The sequence below is a fragment of the Cricetulus griseus genome, chromosome 5, assembly GCF_003668045.3.
Source record: "Cricetulus griseus strain 17A/GY chromosome 5, alternate assembly CriGri-PICRH-1.0, whole genome shotgun sequence".
In the NCBI taxonomy this organism is placed as follows: domain Eukaryota; kingdom Metazoa; phylum Chordata; class Mammalia; order Rodentia; family Cricetidae; genus Cricetulus; species Cricetulus griseus.
Genome location: NC_048598.1, coordinates 133,487,565 through 133,512,295, shown reverse-complemented (window position 1 = coordinate 133,512,295; position 24,731 = coordinate 133,487,565). Strand labels below are relative to the sequence as shown.

General features: G+C 42.8%; 3 protein-coding genes across 4 annotated transcripts in view; 2 read left to right on the top strand and 1 right to left on the bottom strand.

Annotated features, from left to right (window-relative positions):
- Map4k5 (mitogen-activated protein kinase kinase kinase kinase 5) overlaps positions 1-5,769 on the bottom strand; it is a 90,673-nt gene extending 84,904 nt beyond the window's left edge. Inside the window, exon 1 of the mRNA XM_027418172.2 lies at positions 5,629-5,769. Coding sequence (XP_027273973.1) covers positions 5,629-5,736 — 108 coding nt within the window. The 5' untranslated portion in view covers positions 5,737-5,769. The remainder of the gene's footprint in view (positions 1-5,628) is intronic.
- On the top strand, positions 5,681-24,101 carry LOC113836000 (cleavage and polyadenylation specificity factor subunit 6-like). Its single transcript, XM_027418176.2, has 2 exons — positions 5,681-6,363; positions 23,961-24,101. Exons 1-2 carry the CDS (start codon positions 5,705-5,707, stop codon positions 23,998-24,000), a joined length of 699 nt encoding a protein of 232 aa, XP_027273977.1. The 5' UTR covers positions 5,681-5,704; the 3' UTR covers positions 24,001-24,101.
- Positions 23,967-24,731, top strand: part of Atl1 (atlastin GTPase 1) — a 65,730-nt gene continuing 64,965 nt past the window's right edge. For both annotated transcript variants that reach the window (XM_027418175.2, XM_027418173.2), the window contains exon 1: positions 23,967-24,146. In XM_027418175.2, the coding sequence (XP_027273976.1) occupies positions 24,113-24,146 (34 nt within the window). In that variant the 5' untranslated portion in view covers positions 23,967-24,112. The remainder of the gene's footprint in view (positions 24,147-24,731) is intronic.

Here is a 24,731-nt window from a genome sequence, read left to right as displayed (position 1 = left end):
GCCTCCATTCTTAACAAATTTGTGGCTTTCCATGATGACTATATTGCTCTCTTCTTCAAGATATATTTAGTAAGCTGAGGGTGGAGGTTAGGTTGAGCATGACTTTAGTCCCAAAACTCGGAAGGCAGAGGCAGGCAGATCTTTGAGTTCAAGGCCAGCCCAGTCTATAGTAACTTCCAGGACAGCCAAGGAGACACAAAGAAACGCTGTCTTGAAAAGCAAAAAACAAAAACAGTGGTACAGCGGTAGATGTAAGGCCATGTAGTTTCAATAATAACAACATTAATAATAATAGCTATTATTCTTGAAAGTTACTACATTTATTATTGTTGTTATTATTATTAACCACCATGTTTCCTCATTACAAACAGAGCAGATGAAAGCAGGAGAGGGCCAAGAGCAGGTCTCAACTCCTACGGAAAAAACCTCCCTGGGCCCTGTTTCTTCTGACACCTTCAGTGAACTGTTTTCTTCTGCCCCTCTCTGAGACTGACATTGCCTTGGCTCTCCTGAAAACTTCCTGGGTGACCTCACTACACATCACAGGCACTGAGATGACTCCTAAACCTGTATCCCCAGTTCAGAGCTCCCAGGACTGGAACATTTCCTCCTACCTAAGAGACACATTCACTTACTTACACCATGTCTGACGAACAAAGCCAAACACAAAATTCACATCCCACAAAATTTGTGTTTCCTGTTAATAGTACAAAAACTGTCACCCAAGACAAAAATAAACACAAACCAAAACACCTAAATGCCATCAATTACCTTCTCTCTCTCTCTTACAGGTCACGTGTATTATTTAAAAAACCATCATATAAATCTGAACTCAAATCCATCACCCTTCAGTCTCCTATACCAATATCCAAACTTAAATCAACTCTCATCCTGATTATTCTCTACATTCTAACCCTTCTGTATTATCTACCCTAAACCAAGGAAAACTTCCTCCTAAAATACCTCAGACTACTGAAAAAAAAAAAAAATACAAATTCCTTCACGCCAGCATACAAGATCTGCCATCTTGTCTTTTCCTGCCCTCCACTGCCAGCTCTTCCAGGCTTGCTGCAAGGGACCTGGGAGGAAGATGCATATACATCAAGCCTCGTCAAAGTTTCTGCCAGTTCCTAGGATCCTAGGTGCTTGTGAATACTAGTCCCACAATCTGAAATTTCTTTTCCTACCTGGTCAATCTAATAACCAATCTGTATAAAACAGTAACAACAACAAAACCTTCCAAAACTCCAGTTACTGACTCTTCTTTTGTCAATCTTCCCCAGCTGACTACCTTGCCCCATCCCTATTAAAGACAGAGTTGAGGATTTCCATATCTACTATGGCACTTACCAAATTATGATGATTGCATGTCTCTTTTCTTGACTAAACTACACACTCCTTTTGATAGTGTACTTTCTCTTCCTCCGCCTGCATCTCCAAACCCCAGCACAGAGTTGGCACACTCTATCACTATCCAATGCTGGATGTACTAAGCTGTTTCTTTATAATGGGATCCTACCATATGTTTCAAAAATGCCTAAAGCCATTCCAGAATCCTGACTCTTGGCTTGGGGGAAAGGAATGGGGGGCTTTGAATAAAAGAGGGATTCATTACTGCAGATCTAACACATCTAACTTACAGAGGAATCCACAGAAATGGTACGACGATAGGACAAAAGATTTCTACACAAACTGTCATTTAAAATGGCAAAAGAATCTTAAAAATTGTAAATAACTAATGTAGAACTTAGAGATTCATTCAATGGATTCTTTTAAAAACAGTATTTTAAAAACGTGTTCGTCATTCCAAGCACACGCTATATCATGTCCGCCATTATAAAACAATGAAAAGGATTCATTTAAAAACACTTAAAATGCCTGAGGGGAGGACACCTACATTATTAGTCATATTTATTATATATATCCAGGCAATTTACTGTCACTAATATCCTTAAGCAAATATTTCCTAAGAATTGGTCTGTTTGCTATAGTACAGCTATCCTGGAACTAAACATGTCACACTTAGATAATCAAAGAGTTAACAAGAGTTTTTAAAAAGTACATAGATCCCCTACTCCAGATTTACATCCTATAAAAGGTGAAAAGATCTTAGAATTTCTCTGGAAACTAAACTGGAAGCAATTTTGGTTCAAAATGGTACAAAATGATACAGGTTGTGAGACATGATAATGACCAGACAACTGTTCTGTGTGCCCAAATCATCTGTGGACAGAGGTAGGAGACACTATCTTCAGGGTTCCCCCCTTCCTGTTAGCAAACAGGATCCGCCTTGCTGGAACCCTTCATCCATCATCCATTTCTTCTCTTTGTGTTTGCCCCCCCCCCCATTTCCTGCTCTGTCCTCAAAGATTTCCTGCATTTATCTGAATCTTTACATTCCTCCTCTTGCAGGCAGAGAACGGCTTTTAAGATGGAGTGTGAAAGCTGGGCATTGGTGGCACACGCCTTTAATCCCAGCACTCGGGAGGCAGAGGCAGGCGGATCTCTGTGAGTTCGAGGCCAGCCTGGTATACAGAGCAAGTGCCAGGATAGGCTCCAAAGCTACACAGAGAAACCCCTGCCTCGAAAAACAAAAAAACAAACAAACAAAAAGATGGGAGTGTGAACCTCTTGGGAAGCTGTAGGAAAGACAGGGGGTTCCAACAAACCCTGTGTGTTAGCAGGGTGTGAAGACAATTCACAAAGAATCTCAAGGCTTTTTAAAGTTATTACTTCAGAATACAGCTCAGGTAATAAAAAGAACCTAAGATGAGTAAGTGGTGGAAGAGACTATATTACTTTTCATTGTGATTATTTTACTAGTTTGTATCATGAATGGAAAACACTTTTAAAGCTCCCTAGGATTTTCAGTTTCTTAAAAATACACAATCATATTACAACCACTCTGCCTTAAAGTCTTCCACAGTTTCATGTTCTAGGCATATGAGGGAGTAAGTATAAACTCACAAAATTCCATAGGGCTTAGATCACAGACAATAAATATGCTATGAAACAGCTTTTCAAAGATGTTTTCCCAGGAAACTCAAGCTATGGAAATTTATAAAGAAAGCAGACATGCAGTTATCATGAAGAGCAGTGCAGGAATACACAGAGAATTACACACTGTTGTGGTGTTAAAATTAAGTGCTCAGACAACCAGGTGACAGACTCACTTAGAGTCATTTATTTGGTTATCAACCTTTTAGGAATCATCTACTCTGTGCTCAGCCTAATCCGAGGTGTTAAGATATACCCAAACATGGGGGCGGGGGTGGTTCCTGTCTGTGTGAAGTACTTTATTGAATCAAAACAGAGAAATAAAAGAAGTAAAACCCTGTGCCTGGCAGCAGTAAGTACAAAGATGGTCAGGTATTCTGAAAGGAAGGAAGCAAGACATTTACTGTCTGGGGAAAGATACTGAACAGAGGAAGCAGCCAGAACAAAGACTCCAATGTGGGAAGATGTTTATTGTTTAAGGAACAGGGGCAAGCCAGTGTGGTCAGATCAGAAAGGGAGAGGAGAGTGGTGGGTGAGGTCAGAGGTCAAGGTGAGGGGCTGGGCTTATTAGAATGGAGGTAATGCTTTCCTCGACAGCAAAACTGGCAACAGGTGGTGAATGGGGGAGGGAGATGAACACAAGAAGGACACACTAATGTCTAAAGGCTGTTTGGGACTCAGAGGCTGGTCTAGTGTGTGAGGAGAATACATTTGATGGGAGCATGGCTAGGAAAGGTGGGAGGTGGGGGTGGTAAGTATTTAGGCTCTGACTGTTGACTCATGAGCTGAAGACCGGGAAGCAGCTGGAGAAGAAGCAGGCAGTCAGCTGTCCTTTTAACACAAATTTTGCTCCCCCCTCTCCCCCAGGCAAGAATACAATCTTTCCAGAGAGCTGCTCTGGTTGTTAACTCTGTAAAGATAAACGTGGAGGTCTTGGCAAGATCCTTGTGGAGAAAATATTCCCTTTAAATTTTCTGTTGTAGGGGTGAAGCAGGGAGGGGTGAAGCAAGAACTAGAATTTAGAACTAGAATTTAGAGTATTGTATAATTACCATGAATGGAACTGAACTGGTCTAACTCACAGTGAATCATAAGACAAAGATGATTTAGAATGGGACCCAGAAAGCAAAGATGAGTTTCTGTTTCTTAAAGGCCAAGTGTTTCCTAAAATGCCCAGATAGCCCAAGATGCACTAACTACCCTAATTTACATAAGGAAGGAGATTCCACAGTAATTGTGCACTTTGCATCAAAGGTATTCAAGACCAGAGTCAGCACCGTGATCACTGTTGGGACAGCCCAGTACCTGGAACAGTGTCTGGCTAGCCTCAATGCCTGTTTTTACCGGTAAAAAGCCTATCCAGAGAGCCCTCACCTCAGAATCAGTGCTAGGGTATCCTGATACCACCCCAAGGAACTACTAACAAAATTGTTCAGAAACGAGCACAGAAAAGAGATGTTTTCCTTGCATAGAACCACCTGTGTAGGTCAACATACCACAGTGGAACCAATCGATTACTCATGTAACAAGGCCATGTGGGCTACATGGAGATCACTCTTTGGAACAGACTGACACATAGGTCAAAATAACAAGATGCTGTAAAAAGAAACTTTTTCTTAATACCCATAAGGAACTGCAGTAATTCTGCCTTTTGAGACAAAGACCAAAAGCCATAAGGGAATCATCGATAGTCTTGTCCTTCTGAACCCTTCAAAAACAAAGCTGACTTAAGAAATTGGTGTGGTTTGCAATGGCATTGCTTTTTGCAATGCAAATGTGTTTTTGCAATGGCAAATTACAAATTTATTATTATTTATCTTAATATAAGAGGGCACTAAAATGACTGCAGCTCTTATCCACTCAGGATTATGGAATGCTATAAATCCCAAAGAGAGGAATTACTGGAATAGGAAAACCCATTAAGTCATTATATTTCTTATTATCAACCAGGCACAAATGCTTAAACTTCTGCCAGATGAAAAACATCTTTCTCTAAATTTGTTTAAATTTAATTACATTTTACTTATTTACTGGGCTTATGTGCGAGTGTTGGGGGGTGGGGGAGATGCCTGTAGAGGTCAGAGGACTACTTGCTTCCACCGGGAGAATCCGTGGACCGATTGTGATCTGAAAGCTTGGCAGCAAGCGCTTTTACCTGCTGAGCCATCTCACCGGTCTCTAAAAACATCTTCCTACAGGCCACTGTGTTTACACACATATCATTTTACTCCAGTACCAGACTGCTTACAGTTCACAATTCATAGCCAGGATCCACATAGCTTTTCAAAGCCAAGTTCATCCATAACAATAATTTAGAATGCAAGTGTCTGGATTTGCAATATTCTCTCCTGCCCTGCCGCCTTCCGCGAGGCATTTTTTCCACCCTAACAGGAGAACATCCTTCAAAGTAACTTAAACACCAAACGTACGCCTTAAAAACCACAAAAAAGCTCAGCGGTGGTTTGGAAGGTGCGGTTAGCCGTGCCCGTGGGCAGCATTAGAACCGGTGGGGAACCCAGGGTGCTCGGAACCCTGCCGCGGGGTCCGGGCCGCTTCCTGGCCGGACGCTGCGGTCCGGCGCATCCCGGGGACGCCCCACGCTAGCAGGCCGGGCCCGGGCCCGGGCCTCACCTTGTACACATCCCCGTAGGTGCCGCTGCCGACCCTCTGCACCAGCTCGTAGTCGTGCTGCGGGTTCCGCCTCAGGATGTCGGCGGCAGGCCGCAGCGGGGCCTCCATCTTCGCTGCGCCCAGCCCGGGGCTCTGCCCGCGGCGCCCGGATCCCGCTAACGAGGGCGCGCGGCGCTTCCCAACATGGAGCCTCCTCGGCGCGCAGCTGCGCCTGCACCCGCGAGAGCGAGCGCGGGGGCGTCACGGGCCGCGACCCCGGCGGCCTCCGGGCCTCCCGGGCCCGCCAGGCCCCGCCAGGCCCCGAGCCGTCCGCACCCGAGGGGGCCGCCCGTTCCCTGCCGAGCGAGCGCCGCGTCGGAGATCCGCGTCCTCACGAAGACGGCCGTGCGCGCAGTCGTCCCCGCCGTCGCCGCCGCCGCCGCACCACGTTCCCCACCCGCGGCTGCGTCACCGGGAGACACGTTCGCGGCCGCCGTGGATCGAGCCGGCCCGCCCGAGAGCGCAGGCCGCGGGCCCAGAGTGCCGCCCTGAGGCCCGCCGAGTGCACGACACCCTCGCCGCCGTCGTGCCCCGCCTCCCAGCGGCTTGTGGGGCGCTCGGGGCGTTCGTGAGGCTTCGGACCCGCCCAGGCCTGGCCGGGATTCGTCCGGTTGCCAGAGGGACGAGAGAGAGGAGGAGGAGGGCCTGCTGGAGGCCGCCGCTGGAGCGCTGCTCTCCTAGTGCCACAGGGTCAAGGTAAACTGAGGCCGCCCGGGAAGGAGGTGGGGGAGTGCCTGGTTAACTAAACGCGGGCACACCCGACTGCACCTTCCTGTTTTACAGACTGTTCCCCGTGGTACCAGTTCTGAGGCTGGACCGCACACCTGCACAACCTGTCTTCCACCGTGGTTTCCCTAGCCCTTTCTGAAAACCCCCAGTCCCTACGAAGTTCCAGGGGTCTCTGAACACCGCCACAGTATTGCAACTTTAAGGGGACCAGGAGTTCTGGAGATGCTAAGACAAAGCTAGGGACCTTGGTCTGGTTCTGGCTCCAGCACTTCCAAAGGAGGTGATCTGGGACAAGGCATACTTTGCAACATCTCAGTGTCCTTATCTGTAGTTAGAAGAGGATAAGGTTTTTGCATTTGACACCCGAGAAATGCTTGTAAAGCTTTTTACAGGATTGCAAAGAGGATTATCAATTGTAAGAGGGTTTGAACCCTTTAACAATACACAGAATATTGAGCAGGAATCAAGAGAAGCTATCTGGTTAATGTTTCACAGACTGTTTTGCCGTTTGAGTTCCAACCCTGTTCTGAAGGTAGAAATTAAATTACCACCTTTAGGTAGACTGGTAAAATTATTTCTAGAATCCTGAAGAGATTGTCGGCAGAAAAACCAGATTAAGGACTGGGGAGATCTCAGTGGTTAAGAACACCAGCTGCTCTACAGAGGACCTGGGTTGATTCGCAGCACCTGCATGGCTGCTCACAACTGTTTGTAAATCCGGGTAATCTGACTCCCTCCTCTGGCCTCTTTAGGCACCGGACACGCACATGGTGCACAGACATACATGCAGGCAAAACAAAAAATTAAATAAGAATTTAAGAAAAAATGGGAAAGCCAGGTTAATACATAGCTACTGTCTGTTTAGTGACTGAAAATCACAACAGAACAAGTTTCAGGTGACATGTCCAATTCTGTTTTGAGAAATGCACTTAAATAAATAAAATAAATAAAATAAAAATTAATTAATTAATTAATAATAAATAATTTATTTATAATTAAATAAATAAATAATTGAAAATAAATTAACACCATAACAGAACAGGGAATATATGCATTTTCGTGTGTTCCCCACACAAAGGGCACTTATTTAGGGGACTAAGTAAAGCCCAGACTTACATGCTCCAGGGACAAAGCTTATGTGTGTGCTGTCTTGAAAAAAACCTTGCTGAGGAACAGTTCTGTCTTTCAAAGCTTCTTGGCACTTGTTTTGGTGGGCACATACTTTTGGCTTCGATGACTCAAAGTCTCTTCAAATGTTCTATTGGTATCTTAGTACTTGTTTTCTGCCATGGATTTATGTTGGTCATGTAGTCAAACCCACCCTTACCCACTCTGAGACTAGGGTCATTGTCAAGCATTCATGAGCTGAGGGCTCTCCACCAGTCTGTCCCCAGAATAGTGAGGTAAACTTGGAGGGTGGGCATCGTGTGATGGAAAAGCAGCCTTCCATGTACAGGGTCAAAAGGGAGCATTGATCCTTTCTCTAGCATGAAACATATTTGTTCTGATTTCTGTCTGCATTATCCCATAGAGAGTTCGAGTCAGCTCACACAAAATACTTATTTTTACACAAGATAAAAATAAGTGAGAGGAAACTGCATGGAATTTGAAAGGGGGAAAACAGGAAACCAGAACAATGCAACCAAAAAAAAGAAAGAAAAAAAAAAAGATTTGTTGGTGGTTTTTTTTTCTTTGTTTGTTTTTTGGTTTTTGGTTTTCGTTTTTTATTTTATTTTATTTTTTTAGATAAAGATGAACAAATTGATCAAGAGAGTCAGATCTTTCCCTGATGCTAAGACCTCAGAAAAGTTTCCCTCCTGAGCCTTCACAAAGTGGAAACTCCGAATACTCAGTTTTGAGACAAGGATAAATATCCTATGAAAACCCTTTAGGTGTATTATTTTTGAAACACAATATTTAAAATGAATTAGGTAATAAAAAGCTTGAAGTCACAAGTGAAGGTATTTTACATTGCCAGTAATGACAGATCCATATGCCTTGACCATCAACCAAGAAACGGATAACACTGAAAGCCAAGATCCTGCCTGGTGGTTAAAAATAGTGTCTGCAATAATCATTATTTTACTTGTACCACAGATGATGCAAACAGGAAAACATTTGCTTTATACTAACTTCAAAAGAATTTTAAAGATTTTTTTTCTGAACTAGCTGAGTTAATTTTAATAAGATCAGTAATGTAGGTTGTTTGGTAAAGAAATTTAAATTAAGTCTACTTATAAACAAACTCTAAGTAGGTTTAACATTGAAAGAATTCTTACAAATTTCTCAGTTTTATAATAGGGAATAAGAAGAAAAATGAGTGCTAATACCATGGTGTGTGTGTGTGTATGTATGTATGTATGTATGTATGTATGTATGTATGTATGTAGGTAGGTTGCAGGACAACTTGTGGGAGTCCATTTTGTCTTTCTACCATGTAGATCAAGCTCAGGCCATCAGATGGAGGCAAGAGCCTGTACAGGCTGAGCTTCTCACTGGCCTTGCTTTCCAGTTTTTTGCTCTGTTCCACATAACACATTGTAGTGGTTTACTGTATACTTGTAATGTTTTCTCCTCTTTTAATCTTCTTCAGTAAAGTGCTAGTTGTGATTGTGATTGGTGATCTCTAGAGTCAACTTTAATTTTAGCCAAGACTAAATGACAACAAAAATCAAAGCCTTGGTTTTTTTTTTTTTATGTTTTATGTGGCTAAGGTTCAATTTTATTTATTTATGGTTTTGGTTTTTCAAGACAGGGTTTTTCTGTATAACAGCCTTTGCTGTCCTGGAACTAGATCTGCAGGCCAGGCTGGCCTCAAACTCACAGAGATCCACCTGCCTCTGCCTCCCGAGTGCTGGGACTAAAGGCATACACCACCACTGCCCTGCCAGGTTCAAATTTATTATCCAAGCAAACTTGCTAATTAAAATCCTAAAATTAGGCTGTCCAACGTGGTGGCTCCCACCTTTAATCCCAGCATTCAGGAGGCAGAGGCAGGCAGATCTCTGTTAGTTCCACGAACAGCCTGGTCTAATTAGTGAGTTGAGGCCAGCCAGGGCTACACAGTCTCAACAACATACAGATTTTAGCAATATAATATCTCAATCCACCTCTTCCCTTGCTCCACCCTTGGCTGTTTGAGACAGGGTGTCATTGTATAGTTGTGCCTGGCCTGGAACTCACAGAGGACCAGCTGCCTCTGCTTCCTGAGTACTGGCATTAAAGGTGTGCCCAGCTGCAGTATGGTCTCTTAATACATCTTTCAATATAAACCAGTTGTGCAGAATATTTTTATATGATTAAACAAATAGCTCCTTAGATTTGTTAAATATCAACCAATCAGCTGTCAAAAGACATTGTAGCAATTATTATCTGAATTTTTAGACAATTGACATTAAATCATTCTTTACTTGTTATGACTCTGTTTGTTAAGGAGAAAATTGTATTTTCAAAGTATAAGGTGATTATTGTAGTTGGTCCTGGCTAGCAATAGAGCATGGACCTTATTTAGAATTAAGAACTGGTTATTGTCAGTTTATGCTGGAGAGGATGTGGAGAAAGGGGAACACTTCTCCACTGCTGGTGGGAGTGCCAACTTGTACAACCACTTTGGAAATCAGTATGGTGACTCCTCAAGAAAATGGGAATCAGTCTACCACAAGATCCAGCAATTCCACTCCTAGGCATATACCCAAAAGAAGCACATTCATACAACAAGGACATCTGTTCAACCATGTTCATAGCAGCATTATTTGTAATAGCCAGAAACTGGAAGCAGCCTAGATGCCCCTCAACCAAAGAATGGATAGAATGGATAGAATGGTACATTTACACAATGAAGTACTACTCAGCAGAAAAAAACAATGGAATCTTGAAATTTGCAGGAAAATGGATGGAACTAGAAGAAACCATTCTGAGCGAGGTAACCCAATCACAAAAAGACAAATATGATATGTACTCACTCATATGTGGTTTTTAGACATAAAGGATTACCAGCCTACAATCTACACTGCCAGAGAAAGTAGTAAACAAGGAGGACCCTAAAAGAGACAAACATTGTCCCCTGGAGAAGGGGAAAGGGTCAAGATCCCCTGAGCAAATTGAGAGCATGGGAAGAGGGGGGAGGGAGCTACGAGAATGAGAAGGGAAGAAGAGGAAGGATGCAGAGGTCATGAGGGAGCAGAAAGGTTGAGTCAGGGGAAGAATAGAAGAAAGGATATGTGATAGGTAGGGTTTTAGTTGGCGGGTGGTAGGGGAGGATGGGAGGGAGAAGGGAACTGGGATTGTCATGTAAATCAATCTTGTTTCTAATTCAAATTTAAAAAATGATAAAAAAGAACTGGTCATTTTGATGAAAATTTTAAGAAGATATGAAACTGATTCACAGGTAATACAACTGGAGTTGATCTGTGGATATGTTAAGAAGCTGTTTCCATTAGCTTTTGTCCAGAGTGTGGTTTAGGGGAGTATATTGGGATTGGTAGAAGGGTTTCCATCTGTATTTGGCTCACAAATTGTTCTGTCTGAAAATTTACTAGCTAAAAAAGAAAACAAATTACAAATAATTCACTTTGTAATAGGTAAAGTTTGGAAAGGGTACCTAAAGGTTGCCTGTGTATCAGATGGACTAGAGTTATAAGCAGATGAGGCCATGGTACCTGGCTATGGCCCTATCTTACAGCTGCCCCTCCCCCTCTTTTGAGACAATCTCTCTCTCTCTCTCTCTCTCTCTCTCTCTCTCTCTCTCTCTCTCTCTCTCTCTCTCTCTCTCATACATACAAGACCCCTGGCTGTCTTGAAACTCATTATGTCGACCAGATTGGCCTCAAACTCATAGAGACCTGCTTTCCTAGTGTTGGGTTTAAAGGTATGCACCACCATGTCTGGCCCAGTTACATTTCATATAAGATTCTAACAAGGTCTCCTTTTGTTTCTAATCTCAGGATGTATCAGTATGCCTTCTTATTTATTTATTTATTATTTATTTATTGAGACAAGGTTTCTCTGTGTAGCTTTGGAGCCTATTCTGGCACTTGCTCTGTAAACCAGGTGGGCCTGGAGCTCACAGAGATCCACCTGCTTCTGCCTTCCAAGTGCTGGGATTAAAGGCATGTGCTACCACCACCCGGCCTGCCTTCCTATTTTTTAAAAAAATATTTATTTATTTATGTGTGTGTGTGTGTGTTACCTGTATATATATATGGGTACCATGTGCAAGCCTTGTGCCCAGAGAGGCCAGAAGAGAGATGGATCCCTGGAATTGGAGTTACTGCCAGTTGTAAGCTACAATTTGTATGTTAGGAATTGAACCCTGGTACTTTGCAAGATCAGCAAGTGCTTTTAACCACTGAGCCACTTTACTAGCCCTTCACTATGCCTTCTTCATATATATATATATATATATATATATATATATTATATAATATCTGTATAAAAATAAGACCTCTAGAGACCTCATGAAACAACTTCTACCCCCACATTCACATCAGGGTCACAGAAACACAACTGCAAAATTAAATCAAGGCCTTGAGATTTTATTCCCAACCCTAACTTTCAGAGCCAGCAGAAGATTGTACAAAGTCAATAATTTGAAACTTCCTAGCACAGGGCAATGGGCTCCCCTTAAATTAGCCACTGTAGAAATTCCTTCCCTCATAGACACATTGGCTGAGAACCTATTCCAGGCTCAGGAATTAGGATGGGGTCTGTGATTGCATAGCCACCCTCTACAGTCCTGTACTCCAGGGGCCTGAAGAAGGTGGCTTCTTGGAAGAAGCTAAGTTGACAAATAAACTAAGCAATAAATAACCCCAGCAAGGCAAGGGAATGTCATACTATAATTTAAGAAATGCTAGTATACCTAAGTTGTTTGCTAGGGGTGATAGGTGGAGATGGATGGCCCAGCTGTTGCATTGCTTATGTACAGACATGCCCAGATGAATATCATGAGACTGGAGGGTGAGAGGTGGGCACTGGAGGGTGCTCCATGTCATGCACAGGTGCCATCAAGATGGAGCAATTGGTCTCTGGTTCAAGTATCCACCCAGAGAAGGTGGAACACTGACTGCTTGATTTCCTAATCCTGTCTTTACTTTTATGAGAAGTTCTTTATTAGCTTCATTTTATGTCTCTTTTCCTCTCCAAACCCTGATTGATAAAATTAAATGAGTTGGAAATAGTCTCAGAAAGAAAGACCCCTGAGATTGCATTCAGGAATGGTGCCACCTGTCTGGTGATGAACTGCATAAAACCTGCAGAGGAACATGAAACAATGGTATTTTTTTGTTGTTGTTGTTCAAGTTAGGGAACAAGTTTGTTTCACATGTAAGTCCCTTCTCCCTCTCCCTCCCCTCACCCCATCCCTCCTCCCCCACCCCCAGCCTACCCCCCACCCCATCCACCCACCACTCCCCAGGCAGGGTAGGGCCCTCAACGGGGGCTCTGCAAAGTCCACCAAATCTTCCTGTGCTGGGCCTGGGCCCTTCCCCATGTGTCCAGGGCCAGAGTGTATCCCTTCACGTGGGATGGGCTCTCAAAGTCCCTTCTTGCACCAGGGAAAAATACTAATCCACCACCAGAGGCTCCCTGGAGTGCAGAGGCCTCCTTATTGACATCCATGTTCAGGGATCTGGATCAGTCTTGCACTGGCCTCCCAGACAGCATCTGGGGTCGATGTGCTCTCCCTTGTTCAGGCCAACTGTTCCTGTGGGTTTCTTCAACCTGGTACAGACCCCTTCGCTCTTCATTCCTCCCTCTCTTCAACTAAATTCCAGATTTCAGCTCAGTGTATATCTGTGGATGTCAGTCTCTGCTTCCATCAGCCACTCTAGGATGGCATAAAGAGAAGTCATCAATCTCATTTTAGGGGAAGGGCTTTTAGGTTATCCTCTCCACCATTGCCTGGATTGTCAGATCGTGTCATCCTTGTAGGTCTCTGGAGATCTCCCTAGTTCCAGATCTCTTCTTGGACCTATAGTGGCTCCCTCTGATATGATATCGCTCATCCTGCTCTCTCTCCTTTATTCTTCCCCAACACAATATTTCTGCTCCTCCATTTCCTCTCCTCTACTCCTCTTCTCTTGCTCTTATTGTGGCAGCTCCTTCCCCCCCTACCCTCATGCTCCCAGTTAGCTCAGGAGTTCATGCCACTTCCCATTCCTGGGGACCATTTATCCCTTAGAGTCCTTCATGATTCCTAGTTTCTTTGGTGAAGAGGATTATAGGCTGGTAATCCTTTGTTCTATGTCTAAAATTCATATATGAGTGAGTACATACCATGTTTGTCTTTTTGTGACTGGGTTACCTCGCTCAGGATGGTTTCTTCTAGTTCCATCCATTTGCCTGCGAATTTCAAGATTCCATTACTTTTTTCTGCTGAGTAGTACTCCATTGTATACATGTACCACATTTTCTCAATCCATTCTTCAGTTGAGGGGCATCTAGGTTGCTTCCAGGTTCTGGCTATTACAAACAATGCTGCTATGAACATGGTTGAACATATGTCCTTGTGAAACAATGGTATTCTATAGTATGGAGTATCCTAAATGTCTTTCATGAAAGATCTAGAAGAAGCAACCATAAATGCTGAGGTTATTTTCCAAGTTACAAAATGTATGTGAGAATGAGCACACTGTACAGAGGAAACTCAGCAAGAGGCTTGTGAATGTCAACTTAGGGATATGAAATTGTAGGACTGATAGGACCAGTGTGACCCCTGTGCCTAAAGTAGAAAATCAAATTAAACCTTATCACTTAGGAAATTAGTTCATTATCACTGTTAAAGATCTAAAAGACATTAGCGCATTGGTTAAATATCTGAGAATGGGGCTGGAGGGATGGCTCACAGAATAACAGCACTTGCTGCTCTTTCAGAGGGCCTGGGGTTGTTTTCTAGCACCCACATGGTGGCTCACCATTTATAACTACATTCCAGGAAATCCAACTCTCTCTTCTGACCATTACAGGCACCATACATGTAGGCAAAATACACATCAAGTAAAATCTAAAAAAATTTTTTTTTAAATGTAAGAGATTTAAACATATATGCTTGGTTCATTTAGTAGTGTCTTGGTCCATTTTGTGTTACTATAACAGAATACCACAGACTGATAATTCATATCTCTTAGTTCTGAAGACTACACAGTCCAATATCAAGGTGTTGGCCTCTAACAAAACCTCTGGTTGTATTATCACTTAACAAAAGGCAGGGGGACAAGAACTTGCTATTATGAAATAGGTAGATGAGGGAAACTTATTAAAAAATTTAAGTGGCCCAGTTTTCATGACTTCCTCATCCCTTAAAGGGCCTATCTTTTGACATGGTTATAATAGGGATTAATTTTCCAGCATATGGACTTTGGTGAACACTTCCAAACCATCCCAAATAGACAAATTAGCTTTGGAGATGTTTGTGAATTATTTTAAAAAAATTCACCAGTTTCAGGGGAGATAACTCAATGCAGCACAAATTCTAATTGTTCTTAATAATAAAATAATAAAAGATTAATAATAAAAACTTAATAATAAAAACTCAGTCAGATAATGGGGTTAATGCTGAAGATCAAATCGGCCAGCCTTTAGAGAATTCTCACCTTTCCCAATTGCTCAGACCAAAGGAGCGATGCTGTCCTCAGACTGCATCCTCAGACTGACTGCTTCAGACTGCACTGCTCCTCAAACTGCATCTCTCTTGTCTCTTCCCGTCTTATATTCCTCTCTCTGCCCAGCCATATCACTCCTATCTCCATCTCCTTAGTGCTGAGATTAAAATCATGTCACTCCAAGTTCTGGGATCACCTTGTGTGAGCTCTGTTTCTCTTTTAGAGAGATTCAATCTCATGTAGCCCAGAGTGGCCTAGAACTCACAGAGATCCATCTGCCTCTGTCTTCCAAGTCCTGGGGTTAAAGGTGTGAGCCACCACTACCTGGCCTCTATGGATAACTAGTGTGGCTGCTGGGATTAAAGGTGTGTGCCACCACTGCCTGGCCTCTATGGATAACTAGTGTGGCTGTTGGGATTAAAGATATTTACCACCACTGTCTGGCCTCTATGGATAACTAATGTGGCTGTTGGGATTAAAGATATGTACCACCACTGCCTGGCCTCTATGGGTAACTAGTATGGCTAACTTTGCATTCTGATCCACAGGCAATGGCCTCTATGGGTAACTAGTGTGGCTAGCTTTGCACTCTGATCCACAGGCAAACTTTATTTGTTACATCATAAACAATATCACCACACCTCTACAGGTAAAGTACTTGCTGAACAAATAACACATCCTTAGTTTAGGTCCCCAGCACCCATCTGAAGGCCAGGCATGGTGGTATCTCCTATAACTCCAGCACTGGGGAGGCAGAAACAAGAGGATCTCAGGGGCTTGTGGCCAACCAGTCCAGTTGAAACAGTGAGCTTGAGGTTCAGTGAGAAACCCTGCTTCGATAAAATAAAAAGGCAGAGAAGTAATTGAGGAGGAAATTGTCAATTCCTGGCCTCCACATGCATGTACATTCATAAGTGAGCAAACAGAGAGGCTTGTCTGTACATGTGCACACATATACACCACACATAAACATGAACTGCCAGCTAAATGTTGGTGCCAATTAATTTGTAATACTGCATTTAGGACCTTTTTTCTAGAGTTAATAAACATAAACGTGGTGGGCTGAGCCTGGCTGCTGACTTGAAGCCCAGAATGTAGAAGCCTTTTCAGTTCTTCTTCTACAAGGATAATCTGAAGCACTTTGCTCTCCTGAGGCTGTAATAGCATGGCTACTGTTCTGTCTCTTCTGCTCAGTGACACAGTGTAATTCTAGGCTGACCTTTGTTTCCTTGCTATCTAGAAGAACGTCATGGCAGTCTATTATTTTGATTTTGTTATATAAATAGAAACAGGAAGTATCTACCATCCTACACACTTTAGAAAGACCATTAAGACAGATGTGATCTCATACTTACAGTCATGTATATTTAGAAACCGAAGACAGGAGATCCGTGAGTGTAGGAGTTTGGGATCAAACTGAGCAAAACAGGCCAGAGGATGACACATAAATCTATGTGGCCCTCGTATGTCAGTGAAATTTATCCATCTCAGAGGATGATTTGATGTGCTCAGTTGCCCTGTGTGGGTTTTGAAGACAGTGTACTACATTCACTGCTCTTTGATCTTTCCTCATAACACATGACTACCAGTTTTCATGGGATCTCGAACAACATAACACCTGGCTGATGACTCATGCTATGGCATACAGTGTCTTGATACTTGGAATTTAGTTCTTAGCAGACCTGATGGTAGACACAAATATCAGATGGAGTTTCTTGCAAATACAAAATGAGAATTGCAGCACAAAGGATATGACTTAGGATTTTGGAATAAGCACATGTCCACTGTGGCATCTACACCACTGAAAGCTGACTCTTGACTTCTACTACTAGGCATTTGGTAGATACTTAGCACCAGATCAGGTCAACTGTTTCTGTGGGTTTCACCAGCTTAGTCTGGACCCCTTTGCCCATCACTCATTCTTCTCTGCAACTGACATAAACTGTTTTTTAGGAACTATGTGCTTTCTGGTTTACTAAATTGTAAATGCAGGGATTGGAACTCCATTGTTGAATGGAACAGTATATACTGGAGAAGCTTGGTGTGATCTGGAAGCACAGGTACATTTCTGACAAACCTCATGGCTCTGCCCTCCTCATCCTCTCCCTACACCCCTTTTCTTCTGTTTAGATTGTGGCTCAGGCTCATTTAGCGGAGGAAGAGCATATGCAGACTGGTTTATTAATAGTCAGCATTCTGTGTTAGCATCAATGTGAAGTAGCTTGCCGCTGATCCACAAAGAGGAATGACAGTAAAGAGAAATCCTCCCAGTGGGTACAACGTTGAATAGTACATTTCATTGACCTTTTTGTTAGAATGGAGAATTGGCCTGAGGTATGAGTCAATATTGATTTATGCACAGTAGGTAATAGTTTGGTCAGTGACTTGGAAAGAAGATGCAAATTAAGGAAGTCGGTAGATAAGGTATTGTGGATTATTAGAATTACACACAATATGGAAATATTTCTGAACCAAGTTCTTCCCCACCTGAGGGTGTTCACCCTGATAAGTGATTCTTCAAGATTGTCTGCCTTATAGATGTCAGCCAGACAGTCTCTTTGCCCCAGTCACTGTAGTGCTTGCTTAGTTGCCCCATATGGCAATAAGAACTTAAGCTAAATAATAGACTTAAGAGTATGGATTTCTGTTTGCCAAGTAAATTCAGTATTGGCATTGTGAAGTGTTTAACATACTTATAGTGGAGGCCATTACAGAGACTCAAGTCTGATACTGTTTCCTAGATCAGCCAGTCATCTGATGGCAATTTAATTGTACTAGATCTTTTCTATGTTGATAGGAAAGGCGATTTGCCTCCACAGAAATAGATATATATTGCACAGTGTTTGTCTTTACTGTCCATAAAGCTCCTTCTAGTGTCATAACCCATGGGCTCATAGAACACCTTGTTTCATCTCCATGTATTACTGTCACGAACAGCATTGTCTTTGGACAAGAAACCGAGTTTGCTGAGAAGGTGGTGTGTCAGTATAGTCCTGTTGTCGAGTTAGGTGCTTTGGCCTTACAATTATGAGTCAGAAATGCCAAATTTGATATAGTGGGGGGGGTGTCTGCTGACTGAGATGTGGCCCCCATGAAGACATGGCATACAAATTAACCCAGCATTCATATTTTGCCATATATAATCCATGGTCAGAACTCATGGGCCTGTGAACTAAAGGGTTACAAGTATCATTGTTCTTATTCCTAATAATTCTTGTAGAATTTTGTCCTTATAACTTAATCTCTATAATTTTGTCTCTACACACTGGGCTTGGTGGGTTTGAAGGCCTAACTGGACAAGGGACAGATGTTTTTCCTCATATAATAAGTCACAATTCCATTAACTTGTGGGCAGGGTCGGGGGCTAAGCTGTTACCATGTCTGCTGTTTGGTCTTCGGGCCACAGAATCAACAGATGAGAAAAGGGATGTCGTGCTGGTTGGAGTTACTGGTCCTAATTACTACAGGGAAGCTGGTTGTTCCACAAAGAGAGAAAACTACACCTGGATCCCTCTTAATGCTCACGTTGGTTAAGTAATAATATAATAATAATAAGCTAGAGCAGGTAGCCTTCATCGTACGATGGAAGCCCTAAGTAAAGGATGGAAGTACAAATCTTGGTCTTCTTTTGAAGGTACCATGTTTGATGTTCATGTTGTTCCATTAGAGGGAAATATTCTTCTGATTTAAGCCACTAGAATTTGTTTTACAGCAGCCTAATTTACTTCCTAACTAGTATAATCTATGATATGTTGAGCTGATGAGTTAGCCAAGGTCAACCTGTCTTCAAACAAATTTTCATATGAGAGTAATATCCTATTTTATTTAAGCGTTTTTGAGATACATGCAAAAGCATGTTATTCAATACAAATACCTCTTCAAAACTACTTGTTATAGACTCTGACATAGATGGTATATCATGGACTCTATAATATAGAGGGAGACAGCAAGTGTGGGCATCAGTGATGGAAAATTCCTGACTTAGGGAGGACTTTATGATAAGGCAAAATGAATGTGAAAAAGAACCAATTGAAGAAAAATAATTGAGGATACAGAGTAGGAAACAGTTTATAGAATAAGATGTTAGAGGTACAAGAGCTTTACCTCAAAGTTTATTCATGTTGTGGCATGTGTCAGTGTTCTTCCTTATGACCAAATAGTATTCCATTGTATGGATATACCACATTTGTTTACCCATTAGTTATTTGGCATTTGAGTTGTGTCTTGTGTAGTAAGTCTTTCTTGCTGGACCTAATTTGGACTGCCAACCCCCAAATAATGACACAGAGACTTATTATTAATTATGAAAGCTTGGCCTTTAACTTAGGCTTATTCCCAACTAGCTCTTATAAATGAACCTGTTTCTATTAATCTATATTTTGCCATGTGACTTTTTACCCATCCTCCATTCTGTAAATCTGACTTTCTCTATGTCTTGCTGTGTCTCCTGCTGTACCAGATTCCAACCCTGAGTTCCTCTCTCTGCCCAGAAGCCCTGCTTATTCTCACCTGCATAGCTATTGGCCATTCATCTCTTTATTCAGCCAGTCAGGTGCCTTAGGCAGGTGAGGCAAAACATAGACACATCTTCACGTAGTGTAAACAAATATCCCACAAGTCTTAGTTAGGGTTTTATTGCTGTGTAGAGACAGCATGACCATGCCAACTCTTATAAAGGAAAACATTTGATTGGTTTAGTCCATTATCATTGTAGTGGAAGGCATGGCAGCATGCAGGCAGATGTGTTACCAGAGAGGTGGCTGAGAGTTCTGTATGTGGCTTGGCAGGCACCAGGGAGAGAGAGTGACACTGGGTTTGGCTTGAACATTTGAAACCCCAAAGTCCACCCCTAGTGACACACTTTCTCCAACAAGACCACACCTCCTAATAGTGCCACTTTCTATGAGCCTGTGGAGGTCATTTTCTTTCAAATCACCACAATTTGCTTCTACTTTTTCAACATCATTCACACTAACACTACTATGCAAGCTTCTGTGTGGACTTCCATTGTAGCTTCTTTGGGATACACACCTAGAAGGGGAATTGCTGAGTCACATAGTAGTCCCGTGTTTGGTTTGATGAAGTACCAGACTTCTTTCTCATGTTGCTGCAGCATTTTATATTTTCACCTGTAGTGTGTCAAGGTGTTAGTTTTCCACATTCTCATCAGTGCTTTCTGTTGCCTCTTTTGGTTATAATCACTCCAGATGCAAAGGGGTACCACGTGGTTTTGCATTTCTGTAATGAGTGAAGATGTCATCGTGTCTTGCCCCACTGGCTATTTGCATGTGTTCATTTGGGACATATAAAACACCTTAAGAGGTTTTAGCTACCATGTGGGTTCAAGGATTGAACCCAGGCTGTCAGGCTTGGCAGCAAGCATCTTTTACCCACTGAACCATGTTGCTGGCCTTCATTTTTATTTTAAATGGAGTTTTACAGTTGGACTTCAGTTCCTTCAACATTTTGTGCTTGATCTTAACCACTGTGTTAAAAATAATTCCATCCACATGCTGGTTAGTTTACTTATTTATTTTGGAGACTGTGAAACAGTGTCTCAGCTGTAAGAGAATTATGTACACAAGCTGTGCTTGGAGAATATCAGTACCCCAGCCCCTCCTGCCATTTCCATTCACCTGTCTCCTATCAGCAGCATGTCTCATTGCCCTCTGGTTCATTTTTACCGTGTTCATAGCATAGATAAATAGGAACATTATTCAGCCTTTTCAATTATATTACTAGTTCTTTGGTCCAGCCTCCATTTAAATGGATGGAAATTAATTTTGTCAGTTTATAATGATCTTCTGAATTTTTATTTTAAGGACACATACTAGTGGATTGTGCGTATACATCACATTTAATTCATCCATTCTTCAATGTATAGGCATTTCACTTGTTTCTAGCATTTTACAATTACAACTGCCCCACAAATATAACAAATAACTCTTTATGATTATTTTCATGTAGTTTAAAGTATTTCATTGGGGTTTATTAAATTTGCAGTTAGTAAACTGTGGTCAGGAGGCAGAGGATCTCTGAGTTGAAGGCCAGTGTGGTCTACATAGCAGGTTTTAGGACAGCCAGGACTGTAGAGGGAAACCCTGTCTCAAAATACAATGCACTGCACTGCACTGCACTGCACTGCACTGCACTGCACTGCACTACAGCCAGGCATAACAGTAGCACATACTTATAATGGATTACTCAGGGGTTGTAATCAGGAAAACTAGGGGTTCAAGGCCAACCTGAGCAGTGTAGCAATATCCTGTCATAGGTAAAGTATTCCAGAAATACCTACTGACAGAATCAAGAAACAGTGACACTCTAGCAGCAGGGGCACAACCTAAAAGGAACCCAGAGCTGTCTGAGAAATGCCTCCTCCCAGTCCTGAGGTAGGGCAAGAGGAGGGAATCCTGAAACATTTCCTTGTGCCAGAACTCAGGAAGTGCCTAAAACAAATTAGGCAAATGTTACAAACAGAAGCAGACGCAAAGAGGTGCCATTTGGCTAAATCTGGGCAATTCTGAACATTAAAAAGAGCAGGAAGACTGAAGAGATGGTTCAGTGGATAACAGCCCTTGCTGTACACATATGAGTTCAAATCTCTATCTTGTAAAAAGCCAAGATGGCACTGGTGCCTATAACCCCAGTGCTGGGTAGGGGAGAGACAGCAGCATCCTTGGGCCTTGCTAACAGCTAGCCTAGCCTAATTGGTAAGCTCCAAGTTTAATGAAAGACCCAGTCTCAATAGAGTAAGGCAGAGAGTGAAAGAGCAGGACCCTGGACATCCCCTCTGAGCTCTAACAGCACAAACATCTGCACATCTCTACATGCTCATTTAAAAAGTAAATAAGGACGACAATGAACAGTCTTTAAAGAGTTCATGAATCTGTAATTCTTTTTTGTTGCTGTGATACAACACCATGACTGTGCTGGCTAGTTTTATGTCACCTTGACACATACAGTTACCTCAAAGGAAGCAACCTTAATTGAGAAAATGCCTTCATAAGATCTGGATGTAGGGCATTTTCTTAATTAATGATTGATGGGGGAGGACCTAGCTCATTGTGTGTGGGTGGGCATCCTTGGTCCTAGGTTAAATAAGAAAACAAGCTAAGAAAGCCATTAGGAGCAAGCCAGTAAGCAGGACCCCTCTATGATTCTCCATGGTTCTGCATCAGCTCCTACCTCCAGGTTCTTGCCCTGTTTTGAGTTCCTTAATGAAGAACAGTGAGTGGAAGAGTCAGCCAAGTAAACCTTTTCCTCCCCAACCTGCTGTTTAGTCATGGTGTTTTCATCACAGCAATAGAAACCCTAACTAAGCCAGGCTTTGGTGGTGCACGCCTTTAATCCCAGCACTTGGGAGGCAGAGGCAGGTGGATCTCTGTGAGTTTGAGGCCATCCTGGTTTACAGAGCAAGTTCTAGGGCAGCCTCCAAAACAATACAGAGAAACCCTCTAAAACAAAACAAAACAAAAACAAACAAAAAACAAAAAGAAAGAAAGAAACCCTAAGACAATTACCAAGGTAACTTATAGAAGGGTTTATTTGGGGCTTCAGTTCTAGAGGGATAAAACTCTGGCAGCAGCAGGCAGAGTGGTAGGAACAGCTAAGAGCTCACATTTGCAACTGCAAGCATCAAGCAAGCTCTTAGAACCTGCCCTCAGTGACATACTTCTTCTAACAAGGCCACATCTGGTAAACCTACCAAAACAGTGCCACCAATTGAATGCCCAAGATTATTGGGAGATATCTCATTCAAACCACCCTAGTGTTAGTGTTGCTCAACATATAAAAGTGTGTGTGTGTGTGTGTGTGTGTGTGTGTGTGTGTGTCTTTGAAAGAGAGTGCTTTTAACTGTAAAATGTAAAAGAGATTATAGTATTATTTTTAAATTTCCATTTAAAATAATTATATGAAAGTAATTTAGACAAGAATACCAGGATTGCTGAAATCATTAGGTGATAAGTCCTTGAGCAACAGTTGAAGACATAGTGAAAACATACTATATATACACACAGTCATTTACTGAAGCTTTTTTTGTAATGACCCATCTCAAAGTCTTTACCCATAAATTACTTCACTAAAAGGGAAAATGGGTTTGACGAAAGGGCGTTGCTTGTAATATGCCCTAAGTGGAGCCCAAGGATCTGGCCATTAAGAGGCTGGCAGTGAGTGTGAGCAAGACAAGATTGAGGAGGTGAATGGGATGAAAGGATCTAATGGCCTGAGCGTGAAGGGATGGGTCTGGAGGATGCTGACCACACTGAAGTTTGGGCAGAGAGGAAGAAGCATTAAAAAAAAAAGCAAGAATATTTTTTAGTATTTGTTGCATTTTGCTTTTCCTTCAAATTTGCCTGTAACCTTTGTGGCTGCCAAAGTGTCCTGCACCACCCTGATGATGGAGCCTGATTTTAGTTCACATGTTTGCTGTCAGACTATATATATATATATATAACTGCAGACTGTCTTTGCAACTTTGGGGAGATGTTCCGTTAGCCATTGAACCAGTTACAGATTACAATGTATCTCTTACTTCTATCTAAATTAGCCTAATTTTAAGACTTAGTTTTGCTTTGTGTACATGAACAACAGTGCAAGGTATCCTCTTTTTAAAATCTGACCTTATTTTTAAAATGAAAATTTTAAAGGTGCCTGGAGGATAATGCTGAATGCTTTCATTTGTTGAAATGTTGCTAGAGTGTATTGGAGCAGCCACAATAATGATGGTTTATGTATTTCTGTCACTAGATAATGCTTTTAAATTCTGTGAGTGTGTACGGGGGGAGTGCTGTTTATTTGTATGTGTTTTCTATTGAAAATGTTGCAGTATATAGTCTGTCACTGTCTTCACAGTCTGGGGGTGGGCCAGGGTACGGAGGGTGTGACGCTGGTATTTGTGTGAGCTCCAGCTGGTGATGCTGAGCTTGGTTCATCAGCTTTCTCCTCCCTTTTCCTTCCCAGACCTTCCCACCAGCGCCACAGCAACATCCTCAGAGTCTGAGTGAACTGCGCCCAGAGCCAGCACGGAGCCTCTTTCTGCCAGCAACCTGCGGCCCTGGAGAAGACCACAAGAGCAGTGACAGCGCCTCGCCACCACGATCCCACAGACCGCCATGGCCAAGAGCCGTAGGGACAGAAACAGTTGGGGTGAGTAGCAATCGGTAACTTGTGCAGCCTTCACAGGGTCTGGCCCTGTGTTTTCTGCTGCTGGGTGCCTACCTCTGTAGCCGGGGAGACTCTCTGCTCCGAGGAATCGCGCTGTCACCAGCGCTGAGCCTGGTGCAGGCCAGGCCTGAGGCTCCTTTCCCATCCCGCGCTGCCTCCTAGCATTTGGACAGCACCCACCCGGCTCCTCTAGGGACTTTGGGCTCCGCCCTAGAGATGGGTTAGAACGTTGGCAAAGAAGGTGGTCTAGGGCTGTAGTTGCGGGCGAAGAGGGGCAAAGGGTCAGTCTGGAGCAAACAGAGCCCCAACCCGCTTTCTGGGACAAGGGCTTATTTGGATGCTGGCGGGCTCTGGGCGGGTGGTGAAACAATGAGGCGGAGCGCGCGAGCTAGGACACTGCTCTGCGGTTCAGCAGCTTGGGAAATGGGGTACCCTCCTGAGAGTCGCTAGCACTGCACTCTCATTTCAGTTTGGGGTTAGTGGAAGAATGGGGAAGAAGGCAAGCAGAGTTGGGGGTTTTTAGCCTGCCACCCAACCCAGATCTTATTCAGACTATCCTCAAGCTTG